The following is a 24671-nucleotide window of genomic DNA, read 5'->3' as shown; positions in this document are numbered from 1 at the left end:
TGCTTGCACACTCACAGCAAACATCGCGAGAACGTTTTGAGAACATTGCGAGAACTTTACTCGCGGGTCAGGGTTTGTACAGAACTTATCACACGAGACTTACAGGAATCGCTGGATTCTGATGGAAGGGGTATACAGTAAAATTCCCTGAATGTTTGTTTTATGAAGTCTGAATAAACTGTCAGATAGAAGCTTCAGGTAATTCGCTTGCCCCGTACTTCGAAGTGTTTTTGGTTTAGTTCTAATAAGGCTTGGAGGGGATTTACAGACAAACTTATCATCAGCTGGACAAACTAGATGATACAGGACGTTTCCTGTCAGTACCGATGAACACGTCTTTTTTAAAAGGTTTCTTGCTCTCCTTCAGTGCAAAAAATAGCCCTTCAAAAATAAGAAATAAAATAATTAATACAAGGTGTTTTTTGCTAGTAATAAGTGAAAAAATCTGCCAATGGAACTAGTGGAAATACACAGATATTCAAGATGCACCGTCTAAAAACAAGTCCTTGTAGCTCAAGGAAATTTTGCTTGTTTGGTGACTGTGTCTTATATTAAGTGTAAAGAGATATTTTGACTTGAAAAGAGACAAATATGCTTGGTGAGATTTGGATTTTTTGCAGTGTTTCCAGAGGTGATTGCACTGGGCTGTGCTCCTTATCTCCCCCGTCTGCCTGGTGCCCCCCCCCACAGTGCTTTCTTACTCACTCCCTCGGGCACCGCTGTAATATGAGGAGGTCACTGGTCTGCATTGGCATGGCCTGTAATTCGCTCTCTCCCCTCTCTCTCTCTCTGTGTGGCCCTCTGTCACGGTGAAGCCAGCGGCCGGCCAAATCAAGTTATCTCGCTCGAACCGAGCGATCCGCTCCTCTTCATCGTTTCTTCGTGCTTACAGGAGACCCGTGCCCTTCCTTTCACGGGAGGCCATAAATATTTCATCGAATTGCGTACTCCGCATGAGGGATTTCCACCAGCGACCCCCCCTGGTCCCCTGCTTAACACAGTTACTGTATGATTACTGTGGTTGTGCTTCTTCGCCGCATCAGCAATGTGGAGTGGTGTTCAGTGAAACTGTTGTTTAGCCAATGTCCCTGTTGACCTTCACGTGATCCAGTTATACAGCTGGATATTTACTGTAGCAGTTCCGATTAAGTATATCAGGGTCAGGGGCAGAGGAGCGCCCACTGGGAACCGGCAGGCTTGGGGTTACTAGCCATGTTCCATTACCCACAATGCCATTCTGCTGGCCTTTCCCTGCCCGGTCACGGTGGGGAGAAAATCGCTGTGCACATGAGCTAAGCTGCCTTCCCTCAAGTACGCCGGGAAAAAAAAACAAGCGTAGCATCCTTGACAATAGTGTCTTCTAAGCCAAGCCCGTGCATACAGGACTCCCTCGCTGCTCACTGATTTCAAATTTGCGTTTTCAAATATTTGCGCCAGACAGCACTTCCTGTTCCCAGATTCACTTTCCACATTCATATGTTTTACATGTACACCAATCTGCATATTAATCACTTTTTATTTCACTTTTTTTTATTTCAAAATTGAGTTTTGGGTCAGGAAAAAACTCCCTTTGCTTGTTAGGACTTATTATGAGTACAGTACACTACTCACAAATTTCTACATGGGCGTGGATCTCCAGAACATCTCCTTGGATACCAAGGATCTCGTGTATTAACTGTGACACGAGGACTGATGCTGGGTGCTCTGGCTGCTCTCCAGGATAAGATGAGGAAAGACCCTGCTTAATCATAGCCGAAAACGCTCAGATCACTGTCAATAAGGCCGGATGAGACCAGAATCCAGGAAAGACACGTTAATATTTAAAGCGGGCAACCTCTTCAGCTGAAAGGTCTAAAGGGTGCTGTGAGCATCACTCTCACTGACAAACAGGAGCAAAGAGAGTGCCGTTCCAGCAAACATAAAAAATAAAACAAATTAAAAAAAAAAAAAAAACTGACGACAAAAAAAAAAACAAAGTGACACACAGGGGAAAAAAAATCCATTATTACAAGCAACAGTCACTTCTGCAAGAAAGTGGGCCAAATTAATGAGTCCATTAGCACCGACAGCATAAAAAGAAAGAAAAGCTGAAAGGCCTAACCTCAAACCTGTTAAAGCAGAGAGAATTCACGATGGAAATTATGCATGCTGTCTACCCCTCTCTCGGTCCTGCCACCTTTTGTTTATGGAGAGCTTTTCTGGAGCAGTCTTCCCCGAGGCTGAAAAAGGGCTTGGATTTATCTGTCTCTGGGGAAACCAAGCTGAAACAAGAGCATTAGACACTTCTTTTCCCTTCTTTTCATATGGAGTTGTAATTAACTTACTCGTTTATTATGTTTGATTTCTTTTTCTTTGTGAGAAGGAGGACAATAATTCAAGCCACGCAATGACACGGCCAAACAACAGCAGAGCCACCCCCAAGGCTGCCAAAAGGACTTCTGGGAAAAATGATTCTTTTCCTCTCTGTATCGCACGGACAATATTTCCCCTCATGACCTGCCAAAATAAAAGCGCTAACCCTTTGGTTCTTTACTCGAAATCGGACTGTCACCACAGCTTGCGACGACCAATGGGAACGATTAGCCTGATTGAGCAAACGGACGTTGTGCCCGGCAACCCTGACATAATGACGTAGAGAACCTTTCGATCGAGAAACGCGAACTGACAGCGGTGAGTAATGTTGACTCGGCGTCAGCCAAGTTGCTTACAGGAAGTAACCACCCTCCTGCAGACACAGCTGGACGACAGAGCTGGGAAACAGCATTCACACAGGTCCCTGTTCCATCTAAGTGCAATGTGTGCTTTGCCCTTATAAAAAGTAAGAAAAGGAAGAGCTCCAAAGAAATAAAGAAATAAAGCTCCAAAAGGAGAATGCGCCAGGCAGACATACGCTGTGTTACTGTTCACTCGTGCTGTGCTTCAGGCTATGTCAGTACCCCTGACCCTTCCTCCCCAGCTCTCCCTGTTCCATCTACAGATTCCCACTTCAGTGGTCCGGTTCTGTTCGTCCCGGTTCTGCCCGACTTCCCCCTCTGCTCTGCTGCTTTCCCTCACTCTAACCCACTGGGCCCAGGCTGCTTTTTTTTGCCCAGCCAGGAGCAAAGTGTGTCACCCTGTACCATGGACAGAGCCTCCCTCGGCCACACAGACTTTCCACACAGTTTACCTCATTACCTGCATTCTTGTTCATTTTTACTGACTTATTTTTACAAACCCCTAAAGGCAGTTTGTGTTGGGATATTCGTGCATTTTGAATTGGGAATAATGTATCTTTTTTCCTTTTTTTGGGGAGCAATGCATATTTTTTTTCGCCTCTCAGAGGGCAGTTTCAAATTTACTGCGTTCAGCAACTGGCAAAGTCACAACATAAGGCTAAAACTGTAACTCTTAATCCTGTTTGTTAGTCAAAGTTGTAGACAGAGCATGCTGTGGCTAGACTGAATCTATCTCAGTGCAAGATTTGCCCCAGAAGCGTACAGAACTAATTTCAGATTTCGAATCTCCGTGCTTCTTTCCCTTGCAAATCCCACTGTTGACACTTGTTTGTATTCAGCCAGCATTTTACACACAAAGCAATGTTTTACCGCTCGGTGAGAGATTAGCCAGCTAATATTAAGCTCACGTATCTGTGGCGGTGTGACTATAATTCCCAGAGACCCGAAGCTGGCCCAGCACAAGAAATAAAGAGCAGATAACCCATTGCCGGTAATCCTGTTCTTATAATACCTTCTGCCGCACCTAGGATGGAATTAGAGCAGCGGCCGATCTTCGTTTCATTTGAATAATTCCGCAGTTTAATAGATATCGATGTTCCCCGTTGCCCTGCCCTTGTCGGCAGAGCGGGCTCAAACCGAAACAGGAACCGCAAGAGGATCTGACGGGGCACGGCTGAATGTCTTAAGGGGTTTATGACGACGCTCAGAGCTTTAGTGAGACGTCGCTCCTATCGTAGAGCTGCAGGACGGCCTGCACCCTGTCTCCGCTTTACCCACACGCCGTTCAGGAGGGGGTCTTAGGGGTTGCGGGATGAAAAGGCACTACATAGATGTGAGCCATTATTGTCTTACAACCGTCATTATGCGTGACCTCACAACACACGCTTCCTTTTTCTCTGTCGAGAGCGACTCCGTCACCGTGGTAACAAGCAGCGCACCGCGAGCTTACAATACAACACAAGTCACCTTTCCCTTTTCCTGCGGACGGCTTTACTTTTCTGCAAATAAAGCTGTCACAATGTTGTGGTTACATTGCGACAACATTATCAGCTTACTTATCACACCCCAACACTACATCTTACTGTCCTGTCAGCCATACGAACTGGTCACTGAACACAAAAACCCCTGTATTCAATCAAAACTGTCAAGACATTTTAAGGGAAAACGCAGACTCGTTGTGATATGTTTCTAGATTATTCTTGGGACAGTTGCTTTTTTCAGTTAAATGGCTAATGACGTCACTTAGGAACCCACATATTAGCCATTGCTGCCACTCATACCACCAGCATCCAATGCACACCAACCAGCCTCATAACTCACAGTACAGATAAAGCTTAATGACTGACAGCTCGTGACCTTTGACCCGGCTCTGTTGCTACATCTCTGCTGTTATTGGCTTTTCCAAGCATGCTCTGAGGTGGACAGGAAAATGCTGTGAGTCTTGCACTTGATGGTTTTAGTGGAACTGTTGCTGTTTGAAGAGACAGAGCTCTTTCCTCTCTCAGACCTGGTCTTTACTTATCCACCCACAATGCCAAAATCTAACCAGGGTCGTTTTTTTAACAAACAAGAAAAATGATCCTATTAACCTAAATAAGCACCCCTTGTTACCTATTGTAGAATCCTAGCTCTGTGCAGTAAAAAGGTCAGTGAATAATCTTCACTTTAAGCCGCTACCAGTCACTCACCTTACAGTGACACAGTGTAAATCCAGCAGCCTTCAAGGGGTCAGGTAACGAAAATGTGAAACAGCTTTGAGTTCCTGATGCAAATCTGTCCAAACTACCCACTCTGCAGTCTGAGCAGAGGCATTATTATCCTCCCCTCCTACCCTACAGCCAGCGGCAGGGGGGGAGGCCAAACCACTACATTCTTCAAACCACTCTCAACTTCCAGCTGCGTCAGGCCCGCCTCGCCTAGCCAGCTGTAAATAAGCCTGGTGGCAACCCACCCGGAATAAGGAGGGCCCTAATTTCAGGATAGAGCATTGGTTGTTAAAAGTTTCTCCCCTGTATTATCAAAAAGGGTCCACCGCCTGCTGAATGGGCGTGTGCACTGGCCGCTGCTTTTGATTGGTCAGCCTTTGCGCATGCATTATCTCAGTTTATGTCACTGTTGTCGCCTGACAGAGGACAACAGCCTGTCCTCTCAGCCTTCCCTCGCAGTCCGAGTCACTGCTATTTGGGGAGGTGGTGGGGGGGGGGGGGGGGGGGGGGGGGGGCATCACGCAAGAAAGGACAGAAACCTCACCCCAGAACTAATCTGCTTGGTGTCCAGCAGAATCAGGGAGAAGAAGGCACCTCCCAATTTTGGTTGAACGGAGGGCAAAAGAGGCTAGATTGAGGTTGCCCATGTACTCTTGTCAGTGGAGATTTTAATCTTTACTCTGAAAACAAAAGATTCCTTTCAATCAAAGCCCTGGTGCAGAAACTGATACAAAGCTCCATTAATTACTCCGCTTTGTTGTAAGACAAGACAGCATAATGAATGAGACACTGACATTTCGGTAACGGTAGCACCCTGGTATTTAACAGCACAGCCGGCCATGGACTGACAGCTATTCCTCCATCCTAGCTCAGCTCTTGTTCTATGACACAGAAATGTAGATACACAGAGATGCACACACACAGTTACATAAGTACAAACTTAGATAAATCCACACATACCCACACATTCACTGCAAACACACAATGACACAGACACCGACACAAGGCATATTACATACAGTACACATCCACTTTGATATATGCATATGCGCCCACACACACATACACTGACATACGCACACACACACAAACACACACGCAAACAGACACACACACACACACACACACACACACACGCACACACGCACACACACACATACACAGGCTTAGTTGCTTCAAATCTGTCCAGCCTCTGACTTTTTCCTTCTTTAATAAACATGTCTTCATCTTTACAGGCAGAGAAAATACAGTCAGCAGACAGCCCCTAAAGCAGCGCTGCACCTCAGCAGAAGCACCCCACCCACAGCCTCGCCTCCCACACACGAAAAAAAATGTGAAATGTACGCGTGATGCGCGAGGGGACGGAGCCGGCGCCACTCTGAGCCGCGCTCTCACCGAAGGAGGCCCTTCCTCCGCTAACCGAGCCGTCAGAGTCCCCGTGAAATCCATGCCACGATCGCTGTCACTATTAATCTGAGGCCTGCATCAGTCTTTATCCCCTCTGCAGAAGGCGGGGGGGCTCATGTTTCTCAGCCTGACAGCACCACGTGGAGCCCCCCCGTTTCCACTCAGGCTACAGGCACAGAGTGGTGGCTCGAGTAAGCAATAGTGTAGCGTAGGGGTAAGGAGAAGGGATCCTAACCAAAAGGTTGCTGGTTCAATTCCACCCAGGACACTGCTTCTGTGTCCTTGGGCAAGGTACTTAACCCACAATTGCCTCAGTAAATATCTAGCTGTGTAAATAACATGTAAAAACTGTAACCTATGTAAGTCGCTCTGGAAAAGAGCATCTGCTAAGTGACAATAATATAATGCAATGTTAATTCATCAAACAGCCACCTTTATACATAGGGATGCCTTTCACAAGAGGAACGAAAAGATCGGACAATGGCAAAGCAAGATAGAGAGAATGAAAAGAAACAGCTATTCTTTTATGGGGGAGGAAGAGGGGTAGGGGGGTAGGGGGGTAGGGGTCGGGGGGCAGGGGACAGGTACTCACGCTGGCAAAGCCCTTCCTGCTCGTCGAACCCGGCCTTGCAGACGCAGCGGCCGATGGGCACCAGCCAGCCGCCGTCAGCGCTGCAGTACATGCGCGGCGCCTCGAACTCCTCCGAGTCATTGACGCAGGAGCCGCGCACCTCCACCAGCGCCGAGTCGCCGCCCGTCACCGTGTCGGGGAACCGCGCCAGGTTGAGCACGGCCAGTGGGCACTTCTTGTAGAAGACGCGGACGGAGACGAGCGCGATGCAGGCGCCCACGTCCTGGAAGGCCAGGTAGAAGCCGCGCTTGCTCAGGTTGCTGATGTCACGCACCTCCGTGTTCAGCTTCATCACGCGGTCGCCCACGTCCACCTGGGTGAAGCTCTCGTCGGCGGCGATGGTGTCGATCTTGACGTACTGGCTCTCCTTGATGAACCACAGGTTGGCGTTGTTGGACTCGTAGTAGTACATGTTGAAGGTCTCCTTGCAGGTGCCCGGCACGCCCGGCAGGCTGTTGCAGTCCCGCAGGGTGAACTTGATCTCGATGTAGACCCGCTGCGCGCCGTCCCGCGGGATATGGCTGGTGCGCAGCCAGTTGTTCTGATTGGCCTCCATCACGTTGCACACCTGGTAGGTCCGCATGGGAGTGTTCCTCTCGTCCATGACGCTGATCTCCTCCCACTGTGGGGGGTGGGGGGTGGAAAACAAGTCAGAGGAGACTGGAATCAACATGAGACGCACACCAACACGAAAACTCGAGAAACTCTCAAATGTGATTACTGGGTTCCATTTTTTTCACTGTAATTCAATGGTCCGTTGTATAATTAAAAATCAATCTGTTATATCCCTAATCTCAGTCAACACACACTTGCATCTCAATGGAATATTTTTACAAAGAAAATCAATAGGCTTGTGTTTAAAAATGAAACAGTATGCTGACTAATTAGAGGCTATATAAGACTCAATAATATGGGATTATTTGTATAAGCACTCAAAAACCAAGCCTGGACTGGGCACTGTTTTAAAAAAGAAATCCAACAATATGTTGCTAGCAATTGTCTATAAATGCGAGGCACTCTCATCTGACCTGTACAAGCCTATGTCAATGCAGAAGAGAAGGTAGACTTAACTTCAGTGACTAAGAAACAAACTGCGAGAATCTCATTTAGGGTGGGGACTCAAAAAGACCTCAGCTAACTCAGCCCGTCAGTTCAGCGGGAAACTCCTTTCTGGTGTTTCTTTTTCTCCCAGGCTGCCAAGCACTAAACATACACACCATTACCCACTGAACCATCTGCAGACCCATCTCCACATCCCACAGTCCACACAAACACACACACATGCACACACGCACGCACACACACACACACACACACCCGCCACAGCGGCCCTCCGGAAAGCCTGCCTTGTCATTTCCCATACAGCAGATGTGAACGGACCTTGACTGGTGCATAATGCATGCATTATGGGTAGGATGGCTGGGAGGAAGCCGCCGCAGCCTTGACGCAAACGATATTTGACACACAAATAACCCAGCACAACTTTTTATCCATTATGTTAAGCATTTTGTCCGCTAAACAGGCTTGATCGGTCCTCCTGTCAGTCACCCCCATACCCACGGAGTGTTAGCTCCTGAAGGATTTCATTTGGAGGGACCGAAATTGCTCTCTGTGTGTTTATTCAATTCCCCTAATAGAGTAATAATAGTTAGAGATTTTTTCATTCCCCCTCCACCTTTGACTGATTTATTTATGACAGAAGCAGGTCAAGTCATTCCAGGGAATCGTCTCCTGGCGTAATGATGTCACCAGCGAAAAATAGACGTGGCCCCCGTGACTCGTGGGGCCTGAAGAAGCAGCGGCCAATGAGACGCAGGCATGGCGGTGCTGAACACGGCCACTGAGAAAAGCCCTCCGTGCAAACCAGTGCAGCTATGCGGGACCAGATGACTGAAGCGGCCCTGAGAGCAGTGGGTAGGGTGTTCTACGACTATTTACCCAGAGATGAGGCCAAGTTTAGGGTGATTACTTATATATTTACTGTAAAGCCAGTTAAATTCGGAAGGCTTCCATGGCAAACACTCACGAATCTGTATAAATCCCCCATGAAAGGAGGTTTTTGTGAAGGGCTGTGTGGAGGCGGCAAGCTTAGTCGCTCTCCATCAAGGCTCCTGACGTGAGACCCACAAGGTTTGGTCTTTAATTGGGGTCTTGGCTGGGAAGCGGGTGGAAACACTTCACCCTGCGAAGCCTCACCCAATGCGGCTGTTACTTTTCAGCCAGCTTGATCTCTTTGAAGTGGAGCAGATACGTTGGATCAAGGGTTCGGCTAGACTCTTCACCGACTTAACTTAATTTCCCTTCACAATCATCCAGTAGTTAAAGACATTTAAGCAGTAATTAGTTTTAAACCCCCACAAGAACATCTCCTTTCGACTGAAATGTAGGCTAAATTGTTATTACCCCCCAACACACACACACACACACACACACACACACACACACACACACACACACACACACAGACACGCACACCCCCTATCTCCCAGCTGCTCCCCCAAAACAGATTTGGATTGTCTCAAAACCAATCCAGAGCAAACCCTCAACATCTGGTTCTGTCCAGGCTGTGTCTGGCTCGACCCTTTTGGGGGTTAGGAGGCAGACGGGGTGACTGACTCACTCCTAAGGCAAATATCCAGCCGAGGGGAACGGGTGCGGCCGAGGGAATTCTGCCTCTCGTCTCCCTTCCCACTCCTTCACCAATTACACTGGCCCCAGCTCGGGGGGGTCAAGGGTCAAACGCCGTAATCCCCTCATATGAAACGCGAGACGTGGAGGTGGGCCTTTCAATTAGCTCTCTGTTGGCAGGAGGGGGGGGAGGGGTCTTTCCCACCCCTCCTCCTCACTTTTCATTTTTTTGGGAAACAAAAAAGGGGTCAACATTCCAGACATACACACAAAAAAAAACGTAGTAGAAGGGGAAAAAGGGAGTACAAATTCGGCCCTTGCATTTCCGATCCACATCAACATCAGCAGAAATCTCCACAGGGGGCTGAATATGGGGGCCATTCATCAGCCTGTCTTTCTGTATTACCCAGAATTCCTTTTGGAGGTTTTCAATCCTCTCTGAAGGCCTTTCAGTCCTTTTATAACTAAGCCCAACAGTTCATAGTTAATTGCACATGAGCTCACAAGTAAAATTCAGAGAATCAGTTAGATTACTTTTACTCTTCACAAACGCGGTTCAGGAGGGTTTGACGATCGCCATTACCAACCCAATGACATAAGCTGCAAAAAAGTAACACCTGCATTTATTAGTCAAACTTTAGGACCGAGTTAAGGCCTGAACCCAGGCCTTTGTGTAGCTGCGACTGAAGCTTCTCTTTAATGGTGACAGGGAACCAGTGGTGTCAACAGGAAGAGGTTCTCCCCGCGAGCAAGGAGTTGTTTGAAATGGAGCTCTTTCTCCCGAGCCCCCACAGAGCTCCATCAGCACACAGCGGAGAACTGACGCCCCCCCCCCCAAGCTCTGCGATGGGGGGCTGAGCTGGCCACATCTGAGGGAAGGAAGTGACGTCATCTCTGGGGCTCTGATCACGGTGACAACGCGCCTGGCGGCTCTGCCGCAAAGGCAAAAAACAAAAGAAAAAAAGGAATGAATAAATACATAAAACACAGGCACAGTTCGGCAAGCTGTAGACATAGCCCAGCTCGCAGAGCAACATGCTTCGATTGAGACACCCCCAATTCTCAAGACACCCTGCACACACGTCACCCACGTCTGTTCAAAACATCTCTGAAAAATTAAATTAGATATTATAAAAAAACGCTAATAAATCCAACGAGAGCTCAAACACAGCTGCACTGAAACCCACGTTTTTTTTTTTTTTCCTGCAGGTGTGCCCCGTGGCGCGGGTATTAACCCGAGGGCCGGTGGACGCCAATCACCGCGGCTCTGCTGAATCGCTTAACGGGCCTCCCTCGCACTCGAAGATTGATTTTCTTCAGAGGCTCAGCGTGGGCTTTTATTAAGTTGATTATTTTCTAAGTCACTGCTGGTGAGGCATTAGGAAGATGAAGGCATCCATCACCTTCTCTTCTTCATAAAGTAGCTGACAGCTGGCGAAACTCCTGCTGGGGCCGGTCTGTGAATTGGGCGCCCCACCTCTCTATGTCTTCTGTGCCGGGAAGTGCAGGGGCAGACCCTGGCGGTTGTAGCCTCACGCACGTGTGGATTCCGTTTGGATTCGTTCATTCGCGGGTCGGACTGCTGGCAGAAATGCGAGCCTAATTTGCCTATAATGCGCTCCCTTTTCCTGCGTTATGTATTTGCTGACGTTGGAGATGGTACTGCAGGCTGTGAGACGGTACTGCTGAGATGCTGTAACGTACGTGTGGCAGGTGCAGTGTGTGAGAAGTATGACAATATGAAGGGAGAGCAAGTGTGCAGAACGCCTCACACTGCTTGTCCCCGCCCCTGAGTGTGTGTGTCTGTCTGTCTGTGTTTGAGCATGTGTGTTTGTGCATGTGAGTGTGTTTGCGTGTGTGTGAATGTGTGAGTGTATGCGTATGTATGTTTGTTGGCACTTATTTATGTTTATGTGAGTGCATAAGTGTATCATCGGTATGTGTATGTGTGTGTGTGGGTGTGTGTGTGTGAATATGTGTGTGTGTGTGTGTGTGAATGTGTGTGAGTAAGTGCATGAATATGTGTTTGTTGGTACATGTTTATGTGCATGCATAAGTTCAGGCATGCGTGCGTGTGTGTGTGCGCGTGTGTGTGTGTGTGTGTGTGTGTGTGTGTGTGTGTGTGTGTGTCTCAGTCAGACACAGTGGGCTGGTACTCACCCCCTCTGCCGGGTAGGCCTCCCAGCCCAGATCTCCCAGGGCGGACATGGAGTCCAGCAGAGTAACTGGGAAGGAGAGAGAAAGAGAGACGGAGGAGAGAGAGTTAGAAGCAGGCACAATCAATCACTCAGACCAAAGGAGTGTGCATGCCGCCCTGATGAGAGCAGGCCATGTGGATGCGTAATTAGGCAAATTCTGTTTGCTAAATTAGCGGGGCACTCGCATACACGCAACTGAAAAGCAAAACCACTCACTTCCTTGCTTCCCCTGTGCCAGTCAGCAGCTCATTAATCCTACATACCTTGACTCCCTCCTTCAACATGTTACCCATTGGGAAAAAAGAAACTCTGCGAACCTTCAGGTGGAAGAGGCAAGCCATTCCTGTTAGTATTAAGGGGACTCCAGCATGCTCATGTTAAATGCCACAAATCTTGATTGAGACACAGTGGTATCTCATTTCATTTTGCACAACAAAAGCACTGACTCCATTCATTACCCTTCAGAAAAATAAAACATCACAGGCCGCAAAGTGTTTTATTAACAGCAAGACGGGGATTGGCATGCTGGTGTTTGCACAGGCAGCTGAAGAGAAAGGTTGGCAAGGTTAAAAAGACTGCTAAATGTCTATTTACATTCTCATTCTGTGTTTTTTCTCGAGTCTCTGAACTGAACTTTCCACTTTGAGCTCCGTTCCGAGCAGATTAAAGTCCCCGGCACAGCGAGTGATTAATTTTTAATTACACCCAATCTGCAGATGTTCCGAGCTCTCGGTCCGTATCAACAACTCCGCTCCTCGGCAGGGGCGCGTGATGCTCCCTTCTGATGAAAAATTTGGAAATAAAAACCGTTTAAATTGAAACACTAATTGAAGATATAAATATCCTCAAGCCTGGGCCGAATGTGAATACGCTGCCCTTCTGCACAGGCATTTCAGAGGTTTGAATAGGAGCGTCGCGGTCGGGCGCAAACGAATGTTTTTTTGGGTTGTTGTACTCGTGTCCGTTTGCCAGATTGCTGAAAGGTGAAATCCAGTCGCCAAACCGGCGAGTGTGAACTGTACCACGAGATACGTCACACACTTTAATTTTAGGAATGGAGAAAGTGACATTTCTCTCATTGAGTGCCTTCTTGAGGAGGGAAAAAGCCTGTCTTCAGGCACTGTCAGCCAGTTATTGCTTTCCAGAAGCCCCTATGCATACAATAGTCCCCCTGGCGGGTTTTGAATCCTTTGATGGATGTGGAGGGGTTGCTGGGAACGTTCCAGCCCCACAGACTGCTGGTCTGGTCTGGGGGAGTCGGAAATGGGGGACCTGTTATGAGGGAGTGTGATGCAAACCCCCCCCCCACCCCACCCCTCTTCCGACCCTGCAGTGAGCCAAACTAGACACTGGGCTGCTAAAGCACAGAGCTCTCCTATCTGCAGGTCCACAAGACACTCCCGGGGGGGCACGGGGGGGGCATTCAAATCTGAGTAGCGGAAATGTCAGGGTGACCCTCCCTAGGAAAAAAAGGGCGACTGATGAGGACCACTTTCAGGAAGGCCATGCGTCCTTTGTGTTAGGAGTGAGTCACTTCCAACCGCCAGAACATAACATTCAGAACAACACTAAGGCTGAAAGTGCGCAACAGTGGGTTACCGTGTCCGTTTTGTTCCTTGCCGAATGAATTCCCAGCTTCAATGAATTGCCCAGCTTTGCATTTCGTTTATCCTAACTGCATTAAAAGGCTTTGCGGTGTGTTCAGTCATATCAAATACCCAGCGTGAAATTGTAAATTGGAGTGGCTAAATAGGCCATATTTCATCATATTCATTATTATCTACTTTTGAACAGTGAGAATTTTATGTGCATGCACTTCCACTATGACCCAGGTGCTAAAAAATGCAATTTAGAACCATCATCTGTACCTATACCTGGTTTAAGCAGCCGCTGTCAGAACTTCAGCCCCCTAGCTGCTGTTGTTGTGTTCCCCCCGTCTGTCAATATGGTCCATGTGCTTTTGTTTTCCCATGTGTTCCAGCCCTGCCCCGCTCTCCGGCCCACCTGATTTCCTGATCGCCTCCACCTGCCTGCCTGCTCACCTGCATCCCATCGCCTCATCAGCCCAGCCCTGTTTATACCCTGCTTGTCGCTGTCTTGTTGCTAGTTCGTTCCAGCGTTTTCCCCTGTTGCGTACCTGCTTGTTTTTCGTGCTGATGAATCTGTTTTGACTCCTGCCCGTCTTCGTACCTTGTCTCTGCATGCCACTCCTGCCTTGGTCGCCTGATCTGACTGACCACCCGGTTCCGACCCAGCTTGTTCCCGTTCCCGACCCCCGCTCCCGGTTTGTTTGCTTTGGACTGTCTTTCCGGTTTTGACCCTGCCTGTACTGCTACCTTGAGCCTGCCCAGCAATTTCAATTAAAGCCAGTGAAACCCGTACTCCCCTGGTCTGCGTCTGAGTCCGTGCCTGCACCCTGACAGCTGCATCCTGCTGTAGGATTTAGCTCAGGTAGGCTGCAGGAAAGGAGGCAGAACTTTACCCCTCTGTACTGTGGTAACCTGATAGCTACACCTGCAGTGTGAGCAGTCTGTTATATTAGCCTTTGGAGAGCTTTCCATCTCTCCTCGAAGTACCCAGCATGCTCTCTGCTCACTGCTCCTTTGGGACCAAAGACTGTGGCTGTACTCCCAGATCTCTCTGCTCCTCCCTATCGCACACTCAGCCACGCTGGTCTCTGATCAGTGACGGATGGTCAAGCGCTGATCAGAGAACAGTATTGTTGGAGTGAGGAAATGCTAGTGCATGGAGGGACCAGTTTGGAATTCAGCTTACAGTGACAGCTCTGTACCAGAGGAAGGCTGGACCTCCCAGCATGCTCTCTGTCCCTGTTTGGGGGGAGCAGTGTGGCATCAGTAGCAAGGCCTGTAAATCAAAACAGCCCAGGTGGGACACTGCTGTCACACACTTGAGCAAGGCACTTAACCTGAAATTCTTCGATAAATATCCATCTGGATAAAAGGATGATCCGTGATCTACGTAAGTCGCTCTGGTCTGGACGAGGCTGTTTGCTAAGCAAAGAAAAAAAAATACACTCATGCCCGCAGGGAAATTTTCACTGAGCGTCTGAGAGCGTTGAGGATCCTGGGAGGGCACAGCCCTGACTACATCGATGTGTGTGGCGCTGCCTCATTCGCTCAGTTAAGCAGGGATATCTCCTAACGCCCGTGTCAGAGACTCCCCATCCTACTGCAAAGGGCGAGGTCCGTGCCTCCCAGTTTCAGCGGCTGAGAGGAGAGTCGGGAGACTGCGGAACAAACTACTGCAGCTTACTACACACATATACATATACAGAGACACCATAAGCAGAACAGCCCCCTCTCCCTCTCCCCCTCTCTCTCTTTCCACCTCTCTCTCGCTCTCTCTCCCTCTCTCTCTCTCCCTCCCTCCTTCTCTCCGTCCCTCTCTCTCTCTCAAATTCAAATTCAAATTCAAACAAGCTTCAGTTTCATGACCACACATATGCACACTATCACCAAAGCAAATTTTCACATACATATGTAAACAAAATGATAATTAACCTACTTTAAAAACTCTCCCTCTCTCTTCCCTCTCTCTCTCTGAAGTTCAAGCAAAGTCAAAACTGTTTCACTCTGAGACTCTTTCAGCTCCACCCTCCTACTGCCTCATTTTTATCCCCCCTGCACCACCGTGAGCTGGGCCTCGGCTCAGATTTGCAATAGCCGTCTCAGCACCATCCTGCCGTAGCCCTGATGCACCTGTCGCTGCAGAAAACTACATATGCATATCTCCTGATTACAGCAATCGTAACTCCTCTTTACTCACTGATGTAAATCCCTGCTGTTGAAGCAGGTGGTGGAGGTATGAGGCCTTGGCAACAGGGTGCCCTGTTGTCCTCACAGATCTTAAATTCAATCCATCAAATTCAAATTCGATTCAATTCAGCACAAATCCACTATACTTACAGGGCAAATGTTTAATTGTCAGCTCTTATTTAGACCCCTCACTGCCAGCAAAAACTCTGCTTTCCACAATAGAGCACACGACCTCATGCCTTCAATATACACAAGCATTTAAGCATTACACCATGCAACTGAAGCCTCTGTGCCTCTTGGATCAGAACGCATCTTTTGTTCGGAGTTCTGTGCAGTTCTTTTCTCCTAACACCTGTCTTGTGACTTTTTCATTGTTCATCACCCAGGTCCACTCTCACGGTGATTCATGAGGTTGCCCTTTATACAGCTTTACGCAGATTCAAGCAGAGGGAGGAATTAAAGCAGGGAAAAACGCCTCTCTCCTTCTCGTTCCCATTCTCGCTCTCCGGGGAATGATCCAAGGCTTGCAGACACTCAGCATCTGTAACCTAAACTAGGCCTAAGCCCTGTCGCTCGGAGATTAAAGATCCGACCGTTACCCGGTCGCTTTCTCTCATACCGTATTCAGGAGCAGCTAATGAGACATTACACTCAGCTTAGCTAAACATAAAACTGTCAATGGAGCTGAAAACCATCAATGAGGCAGTTAATTACACTAAACAGGGAAAAAGAAATTAAGACATTAGAAATAATTATTTGATCTCCTCTTTACTTAAATAAGCAGTGATTTGACTCTGATGAGGCCAGATAATCTAGGACTATTCATTAGTAGGTATATGATGAAATATGGTGATGGTGACTTCTTGTAATCAGAAAATGACAAAATGTTTTGTGGCAACATGCAACAAAGGCAAATTAAACAAGATTACAACTGGCTAAAATGTATTTGGAGCATTGGAGCAGTTTCTTACATTATATTGAATTACATTATTGTCATTTAGCAGAACACTTATCCAGAGCAACTTACATACAGTAAGGTGACAATTTTTATCCATTTATACAGCAGGATATTTACGGAGGCAATTCTGGGTTAAGTACTTTACCCCAGAGTACAAAAACAGTGCCCCAGCAGGGAACTGAACCAGCAACTTTTTGGTTACAATCCCTGCTCCTTACCACTACGCCACACTGCTGTCCCTTACTGCGTCTACTAACATCACCACCATGTGACGCCGGTGTTAGTTTAGAAAGAGAGCACAGCAGGTAGAGGGGGCATATTTTTTTTCATGATAATTTCATATCATGTGATTTCACAAAACATATCATATCATGAGCAGAGTGCATCATCTCATGCCTGTTCATTGTTTTGTGATGTAATACTGATAACAACCAGCTTTATTTATTTATTTATTTGTGATTTGGGGGGGGGGGGGGGGGGGCAGAAGAGACATCTGGGCACCCGTCCTTCTCATCGTTTTCGTCGTGCCTTCTGATAGCTTCGGCTTGGATCACTTTACGGCTCTGATTCGACACCCCCGCGCTCTGAGTAGCTGCACCTCACCAGCTCCATCAATTCCAGAATTCTCAATGATCGCCTTGGCCCAGATTCACTAATCCACTAACTGCAATGTACTGCACACTTCTTGCTGAGTGCTGAATCCGATCATTACATTCTTACGTGGCGTCTTTTTTTCTGTCATTTAGAAAAACCACAGAACTCGATTTGCTGTGCGACAAACTATTGCCAGTTCCCTGCAGAATGGGGTTTAGTTAAGGCTTCCAGTGGGGGTTTGGTGTTCCCAGAAACAGGTCAAAACACCTTCCAGTCCAGGAACAATTTATTAATGAATACACGTGCACGTTCACAGTAATCTTCAAAAGAATGCACAGGTTTCTCTTCTGCAAGAGAGACAGAGATAACGATGGCCAACGGCATAAATAGAAGTGAATTCCAGGATTCATCCACAGGCATGCACGCAGCACAACCATAATGAATTTCAAAAGTAATGTCAGACCTAATAGGACTGCTGTTCAGATATGGCTGTAGCTGTAGTTTGTAGCCATTTAAAAACTATTCATACACCCAAGCAAATTCATATACTCAAAGCAAATGCCCAAAATGATTAAGACCTCCAGACAACAATAACTGGGATGCAAATTAACTAAATAGCTTTTTGCAGCTGAGACCTAAGAACATAAGAACATATGATGACAAGAACAGGCCATTCGGCCCAACTAAGCTCGCCATTTCTTAATTAAAGAGTATCCAAAACTGCATCAAGTCTAGACTTGAACACAGCAAGGGTCTCTGCCTCAACTACATGACCTGGCAACCTATTCCATGTATTGATAACTCTTTGTGTAAAATAATATTTCCTTATATCTGTGCCGAACTTACTCTTAACTAGTTTCCATTTATGTCCTCTTGTTTTACAGACTGAACTCACCCTAAAGAATCTATTATAGTTAACCTTATTGATTCCTTTTATAAATTTAAATACCTCAATTAAATCACCCCCAAGCCTCCTCTCGCTTAGTCTAAATAACTAAGTAACTTGAGTCTTTCCTCATAGCATTTATATTTCATGCCAGGAACTAATTTAGTTGCCCTTCTTTGAACCTTTTCTAGAGCTTCAGCATCTTTTTTATAGTGCGGTGCCCAGAACTGCACACAGTATTCCAGGTGCGGTCTGACTAAGACATTGTATAATTTCAATATAACCTCTTTAGATTTATACTCAATACTTTTGGCTATATATCCCAGCATCCTGTTGGCCTTTTTTTTACTGCTACAGCACACTGCCTAGATCCTGTTAAGCTTGGGTCAACCATTACTCCCAATCTCATCTCATTACTCTCAATCTCATGAACCCCAGTAAGAGACAGGATACATGCAAAGCAGGATATAAGTGCAGTTATTTTTCTGTTTATCAGTAGTTCAGGGAAAAAAAAATCCTTTACTGTAACAGCGTTACCGTCTAATAAGTGAGAATAAAATAAATGGGCAGTATTAATTCTCAGTAAGTAATGAGGACACATGCGAGCATAAACAAGTAATTACAATAAAAACAATCAAGCACCACTTTTTCCTTCCCCAAGACTTCAGGCATTTAAACCGTCACAACAATAGCTCAAATAATAATGACACTTTTTTTTTTTTTGCGATGAATAACAAATGTGTTCATCGTCGTACTCCAACTCGTGAATTATTTTTCACATAGCCACCCACCTTCCTGTTTACTCAATGGAGCGCGCAAAACTAAATGGCAACCAATCTGTGGTCCTGCAACCTCGACCCTTTCGCAGACCAGGCCTGAACAAGCGTAACCTCAGTTGCATTACAGAAAACACATGAGTATCTTGCAAATGCAGGGGAAACGGCTTCCAGTGAACGGGACACTGGGGCTATGAGGAAAGAGAGGAAAAGGGACACGGCCTTCGAATAACAGCGTTGTTGGCAAACACCCCCCCCCCCGCCCCGCTACAGAGAACCTGTCAGCTCTGAGGCGTCAGACATCCCCCTTCACTCCACAGAGCCCGGCTCACTATACGCGTGAGGATGCGTTTATGTGGTAGAAGTGCGACACAGAGCTCAACGTGAATGTTTTACGCTTCCTGGGAACATCAGTTCCCAGCAAAAGGGTGTTCAGTAAAGCTGGGAATAAGATGAATAAACAAAGGTCTTGCACAGACCCCTAGACTGTCGATGCGCTTCTCATCCTGAACAGCAGCAGTGGTGCATAAGCTTGCCTTGGATGATGATACGGGGCATTGTTAGCTTTGCTAGCTTTGCTTGTCTACGACTTGTACGGTTTCCCACAATAGCCCTGTATTACAAGTCTGGCACTAATGATGAGGTATCTACATGGCTACACGCCAAAGTCGGTAAATGCTCTTTTTGTAAGTCGCTCGGGTTAAGAGCGTCTGCCAAATGAATAAATATAAATGTAAATTTAAATGAGTCATCTATATCAATATCAGTAACATTGCAAGATATGGCATTAGATGACAAAAAGACTTATCGTCCCTGCATTGAATCATCACTCAGAAATACAGGGAATGAATTTGCCAAACTTAGCAAGCATTTCTAGACAGACGCAGTTTCAGTTAACCCGTAAGGAACTGCACCCATAAATATTGTGCACTATCCATATAAGGTTCTATAATGCATGTGAGCATAACCCACCCCTTCTTAATTACATTACATTATATTATATTATGGTCATTTGTCATTTAGCAGATGCTTTTATCCAGTGCAACCTATTAACCAATTAGCCAATTGCAGTTTTCCCTATCTGTCTGTCCCCATTGGCAACACAAGAGGCATGAGAATGGAACTTATTTGAGATAGAAAACGGACCACCTCAACAACTGTACTGCAGGAACAGTTTGGCACATTTGTAAGCACACTGCTAACAGACAGTGTCCAATCCTTAGACACACCTCTGTGACAAAGGGACGCTAACACTCACAGGTTCATACGATACCCTGCAGTCAACGCCGTCGCTACAAGCATCGTGTCAGCTTCCCTGAACGTACAGCGTGGGACTCCAAAGGGATCAGGTTTCAATGAGATGCTCTGCGTGGAGTCATCGATTATGGTCCCAAGCATGAGATCGTTACCTCACGCTCACAGAGGGAATAACAACCAAAGCGGCAGGGAAACACATAGTTCGGGGAAAAGACCGAAGAGCCCCTCAGGTGTGTCCCAGGCCAGTTTATCACAGGGTAACACTGAGGCTAAAATGGATTTATTGCGGGGCCTTTTTGAAAAGGCAATGCCATCCCCCCTCTACTGTGCATCCAAAAAACATAAGCCGGTGTGTGCTGAACCGTTACAGTATGAAGTATACAGTAAGGCATTATTAGATCATTTCTACTCTAAGCTCTAAATCATTGTAGAGCGTCCCCTTTTAAAGGACCCTTTCAACATGCATTATGATTCAGTGATGACATTTGAAGATAAAATGACATGAGATGTGTGACATTAATCACAATATTTGATGGAAGCATGGCCCCACTGACTAAAATTATAACACTTCACTTTAGTGGTCCTTATATCGGCATACTTACACAATGCTTAGTTAGCTACAAGCTAGTTAGTTAGCTTGTTAGTTAGCTGAACAAGCTAGTACTTACAATGGCTAAATCTTCTTGTGGCTTGTGTAATTACACTTCTGTGACAGATACACTATGTTACCACACTACAGCACATATTTAGGTACAGTGTAAATGCACAGGTATATGGGAAAACCTAAATCAGCACTACTTAAATGAACAGGCACATAAATAGCAAAAGCACACGCTGTCTCAGGGCTGCCCTATGCTTTAGGGCCCTATGCTTTATTCACCCATCACATGTTGGTTTGCTGTGGGTAGCATTGTGGCCCAGTGGCAAGGAGCAGGGCTCATAACCGAGAGGCTGCTGGTTCAATTCTGTGCGGGGGGGTCTGCTGTTTTACCCTTGGGCAAGTTACTTAACTCACAACTGCCTCAGCAAATATTTAGCTGTATAAATGGGTAAAACTGTAACCTACGTGAGTCTCTCTGGACAAGAGTGACTGCTAAATAAAAACAGCATAATGCTGCGTGCTGTATTATCCCAGGTTTGACTGGCTCGGGATTTTTTGGCTGACGCTGATGAGACTGCAGACTGAACACCCTGGCGCAGCACGAATCGGCAGGTTACGCGTTTGAATCCCACGCGAGCGATGGGGCATCTGCCAGGCCAGCGTATAACACGGGCCTGGTAAAGCCAAGCGTAAGAGGGCGGGGGAGGGGAAGGATGTCTTACTTCTGTGAGTGCGGGGGCCGAGCAGCTCCAGTTGCTGGGTCTAATTAGCCGGAACATTTGTAATGAACTTTCGGTGACTCATTTTCATTGCTGAGAGCCTCATTTGCCGGTCCTCAGTTGGCACCCTCTCTGAACAGCAGTGTCCATTTGTTCTGTGTGTTCTGCGTGAGCTTAATGGAGAAACTGAGACCAGTGAGTGAGAGAGAGAGAGAGAGAAAAAAAAGTCGCTAATGGAAACGAAGGCCGCGAAAATGTTCCCGCAACCTGTCTTGTCCGGGGGAGTTTCACAAAAAAAAAAAAAAGGAAGAAAAGAGAACATGATACAGGCAGGGTGCTGAAAGGCGAGCCGGTCTTCATGCTAAAAGGAAGATAAAAAAGACGAGCTCGGTCCGCTAACCTCATCGCGCGTCCCCAGGGGTAGCAGCGGTGTTAGGCACTGTGGTTAGAACACCAGACTGGGGACCCGAGGGGTCGATATGATTAAGACACCCCTCTTTTCTCTGCCCTGCTCCCCCATTCCACTCTTTCTCTCTTTCTCCCTCTATACATTTCTCCTTGGTCTCTGAAATTCAGTGATGCTCTTTTTTTTTCTTTCTTTCTTTTGCTGTCTCCCCCTCTCTCTCTCTCCCTCTCTGTCTCCGTCTCCCTCAGTGATCTGTAGGCAGCTCCACGCTTCATTCTTGCCTGAAATCCTCAGCCTTCTCTGGGCAAACTCTGCTTTAATAAACCTGCCAGGAATCAAACACCCCATGCCGACAGCGTGGAGCAGGGAGGAGGGCTGACAGAAGCTCCTTCACACAGACAGTGTACACTCCTGTTTAACTGACACTGCCAGCAGCGGCTTCAAGCACAGGAAAACTGCTCTTTACCTGTTTCACATGTGCTACACGTGTTTCAGGACTGAGAAATCTTTGAGATGATATTGTGTGAGATAACAAAGGTAATGGAATGAGTTTCCCACAGACGTACACATGCACATATGCGCATTCACACACACACACAGACACGTTGCACACACACCCACACATTCAGGCACACATACATACACATGCATGTATATACACACACACACATACATATACGCACACGCACACACGCGTGCACACACACACACACACACACACGCTGAGTCACACCAGAGACAGGGCACATCAGAGCTATCACTGTCAGTAAACAGAGAAGAATGATTGACACTCATCCTAGCACTCCAGTTGAACTGATGAAGAAAATAAAAGCTAATAAATACAAGGAAATAAAGGCTTGGGGACTGTGCTGACAATGAATCATTTCTGGCGGACATATCATTGCTGATTTTTATGTGAGACTGTCTTAGTTCCAGCACCAGACCCCAGAGGTCATTCTAGCGGGTCTAACCAAGAGCAGGTGTGTGAGATAATTGCTCTGTTAATGATTCTTTGAAGGGATTAAAATGTAAATGAATGGAAAATGAAGGGAGATTTCAGGGGACAAGGGTATAATGCCTTTGGGCCAAAAAGCCAACACATGAGAGGAGTCTGCTTTACATTTACATTATTACACGTATTAGCTTCACAGACACCCTCATCCAGGCTGATGAGAGAAAGAGAGAGAGAGCCAGAGAGAGGGATGGAGTGAGAGGGAGAGAGCAAGAGGTTGGGACAAAGAGAAAGAGAGAGAGCAAGAGAGAGAGAGGGAGAGAGCACGGGGGAGGGGCAGAGATGGAGAGAGAGGGAGAGAGATGGAGAGGGAGAGAGGGTGCAGGGGACAGAGAGAGAGAGAGAGAGAGAGAGGATGTGGGGGACAGAGAGAGAGAGAGAGAGAGAGAGAGAGAGTGAGAAGCATGGAGTGGGAAGGAGACAGTAAGAAGTGAGGACTCGCTGAATTCATTCTTGTGCACAGTAGCAGCTTCCTTCAGCAAGGGCGAAAAAACAACTAAACTGAGCTCTCCTTGTAACATCCAAACCTTATAATAATTACCAGTACTCCTTCATTTCTACCACAATGCCCAATCTACTTTCTTGAGCCTCGGGTATGCATCTCTACTTATTTCACCCCGTTAGACACACTGACCTCCTCTCCTCTCGAGCCGGAGGTGCTGTCGGCCAATGACTGTTGCGCTTTTTTAGAGTAGATCCGATGTCCCCCTCAGCCACCCCTACTCCCCCGGGCGTGACCACAGAAAGCCTTCCCCACATTCAGATCTGGGAGCTCACCTCAGCGTTCATGGTCTCAAGCGACTGAATTGGACATAACATACCAATGCAATACCTGAATAGGTTGATCACACCCACAGAGAATGCAACGGGCCCATCCAGGCGTTATACACATCAGTGAATCATGCGCAAATTCAGACATTCAACAACTGAGTGACTATTTAGCGCCGCTCTTTGATATTTCTTTGTGCCCCCGGACGCGTTCTCTGGCCTGAAAACAGAAAGTCAGTGTAGTCACAGAGAGATCCATTTACTTCCACAGATCGTCGCCTCTCACGAATCAAAGCGGAGAGAAATGTCAGCCATCCCCTCTTTAAGCTCTTCCGCACTCCGCACTCGTGTGATAAACGTCTCTGGAACTCCAGGCTCCAGCTGATTCTCAGTCGGGGTCTTCTGAGTGTATGACACAGCTAAGCTCTAGAACACCGTTCAAAGTGATGACATCACCTTCAGCTGAGTCACAGCAGGCGCTGCAGAGATCTATGCACGTTCTGAGCTGCTTTGAATAGCATCCATTCCATCTGGTGCTTACCAAAATCCCCCTTTAAAGAAGCACTGACTAGCCAGAATGACTAGCCAGTCTGGACCATTGTTGCGCTGTCTACCACTGCAGGCTGGGTCCCCCCACATAGCCTGTCAGAGGCCACCACACCAGCTCCTGTCCACCACACTGCCAATACACTGGAAGCGATGCAATGAGCTAGTATCTTTTTCTCATGCTATTCAACTGTTAACATTTCCACTGTTTTCCAGCAGCCTTTTCCCAGGGTCTGTGGTTTTCTGACGGTCCCTCAGTCTCATACCATAGCTTCCAATGTCTTTAAGTACCATTGAGTTGAGAACTGGTTATGTTTTTTTTTTTTTTTTTTTTTTTGCAGACATTCCCTAAATCTGAGATTTAAAATGTGCTATCAGCTGGCCAATGCTGAACATGCCCTGAGGACACTGACATGGATGAAAAGGTGTCCATGGTGCCACAAAGTGAGTGCTGTGCACCTCCAGGCACAGGAAAATAACCCCTCTGCAACAGTCGTGTGCGGTATTGCGGGAAGGTGCAGGGCCTGTAACCCGAAGGTCGCTGGTTCCATTCCCTGGTGGGCTGCTGCTATTGTGCCCCAGGGCAA

General features: G+C 47.1%; 1 protein-coding gene across 1 annotated transcript in view; it reads right to left on the bottom strand.

Moving 5' to 3' along the window:
• The window catches only part of LOC118769286 (ephrin type-A receptor 3), a 123388-nt gene that overhangs the window by 87063 nt on the left and 11654 nt on the right, over positions 1–24671 (bottom strand). Inside the window, exons 2-3 of the mRNA XM_036516337.1 lie at positions 11748–11812; positions 6921–7581 (exon numbers count right to left, since the gene is read on the bottom strand). Of these exons, the coding sequence (XP_036372230.1) occupies positions 6921–7581; positions 11748–11812 (726 nt within the window). The remainder of the gene's footprint in view (positions 1–6920; positions 7582–11747; positions 11813–24671) is intronic.

Source organism: Megalops cyprinoides, chromosome 2 (genome assembly GCF_013368585.1).
Source record: "Megalops cyprinoides isolate fMegCyp1 chromosome 2, fMegCyp1.pri, whole genome shotgun sequence".
NCBI classification, from domain to species: domain Eukaryota; kingdom Metazoa; phylum Chordata; class Actinopteri; order Elopiformes; family Megalopidae; genus Megalops; species Megalops cyprinoides.
This window is presented reverse-complemented; position numbering and strand designations above follow the sequence as displayed.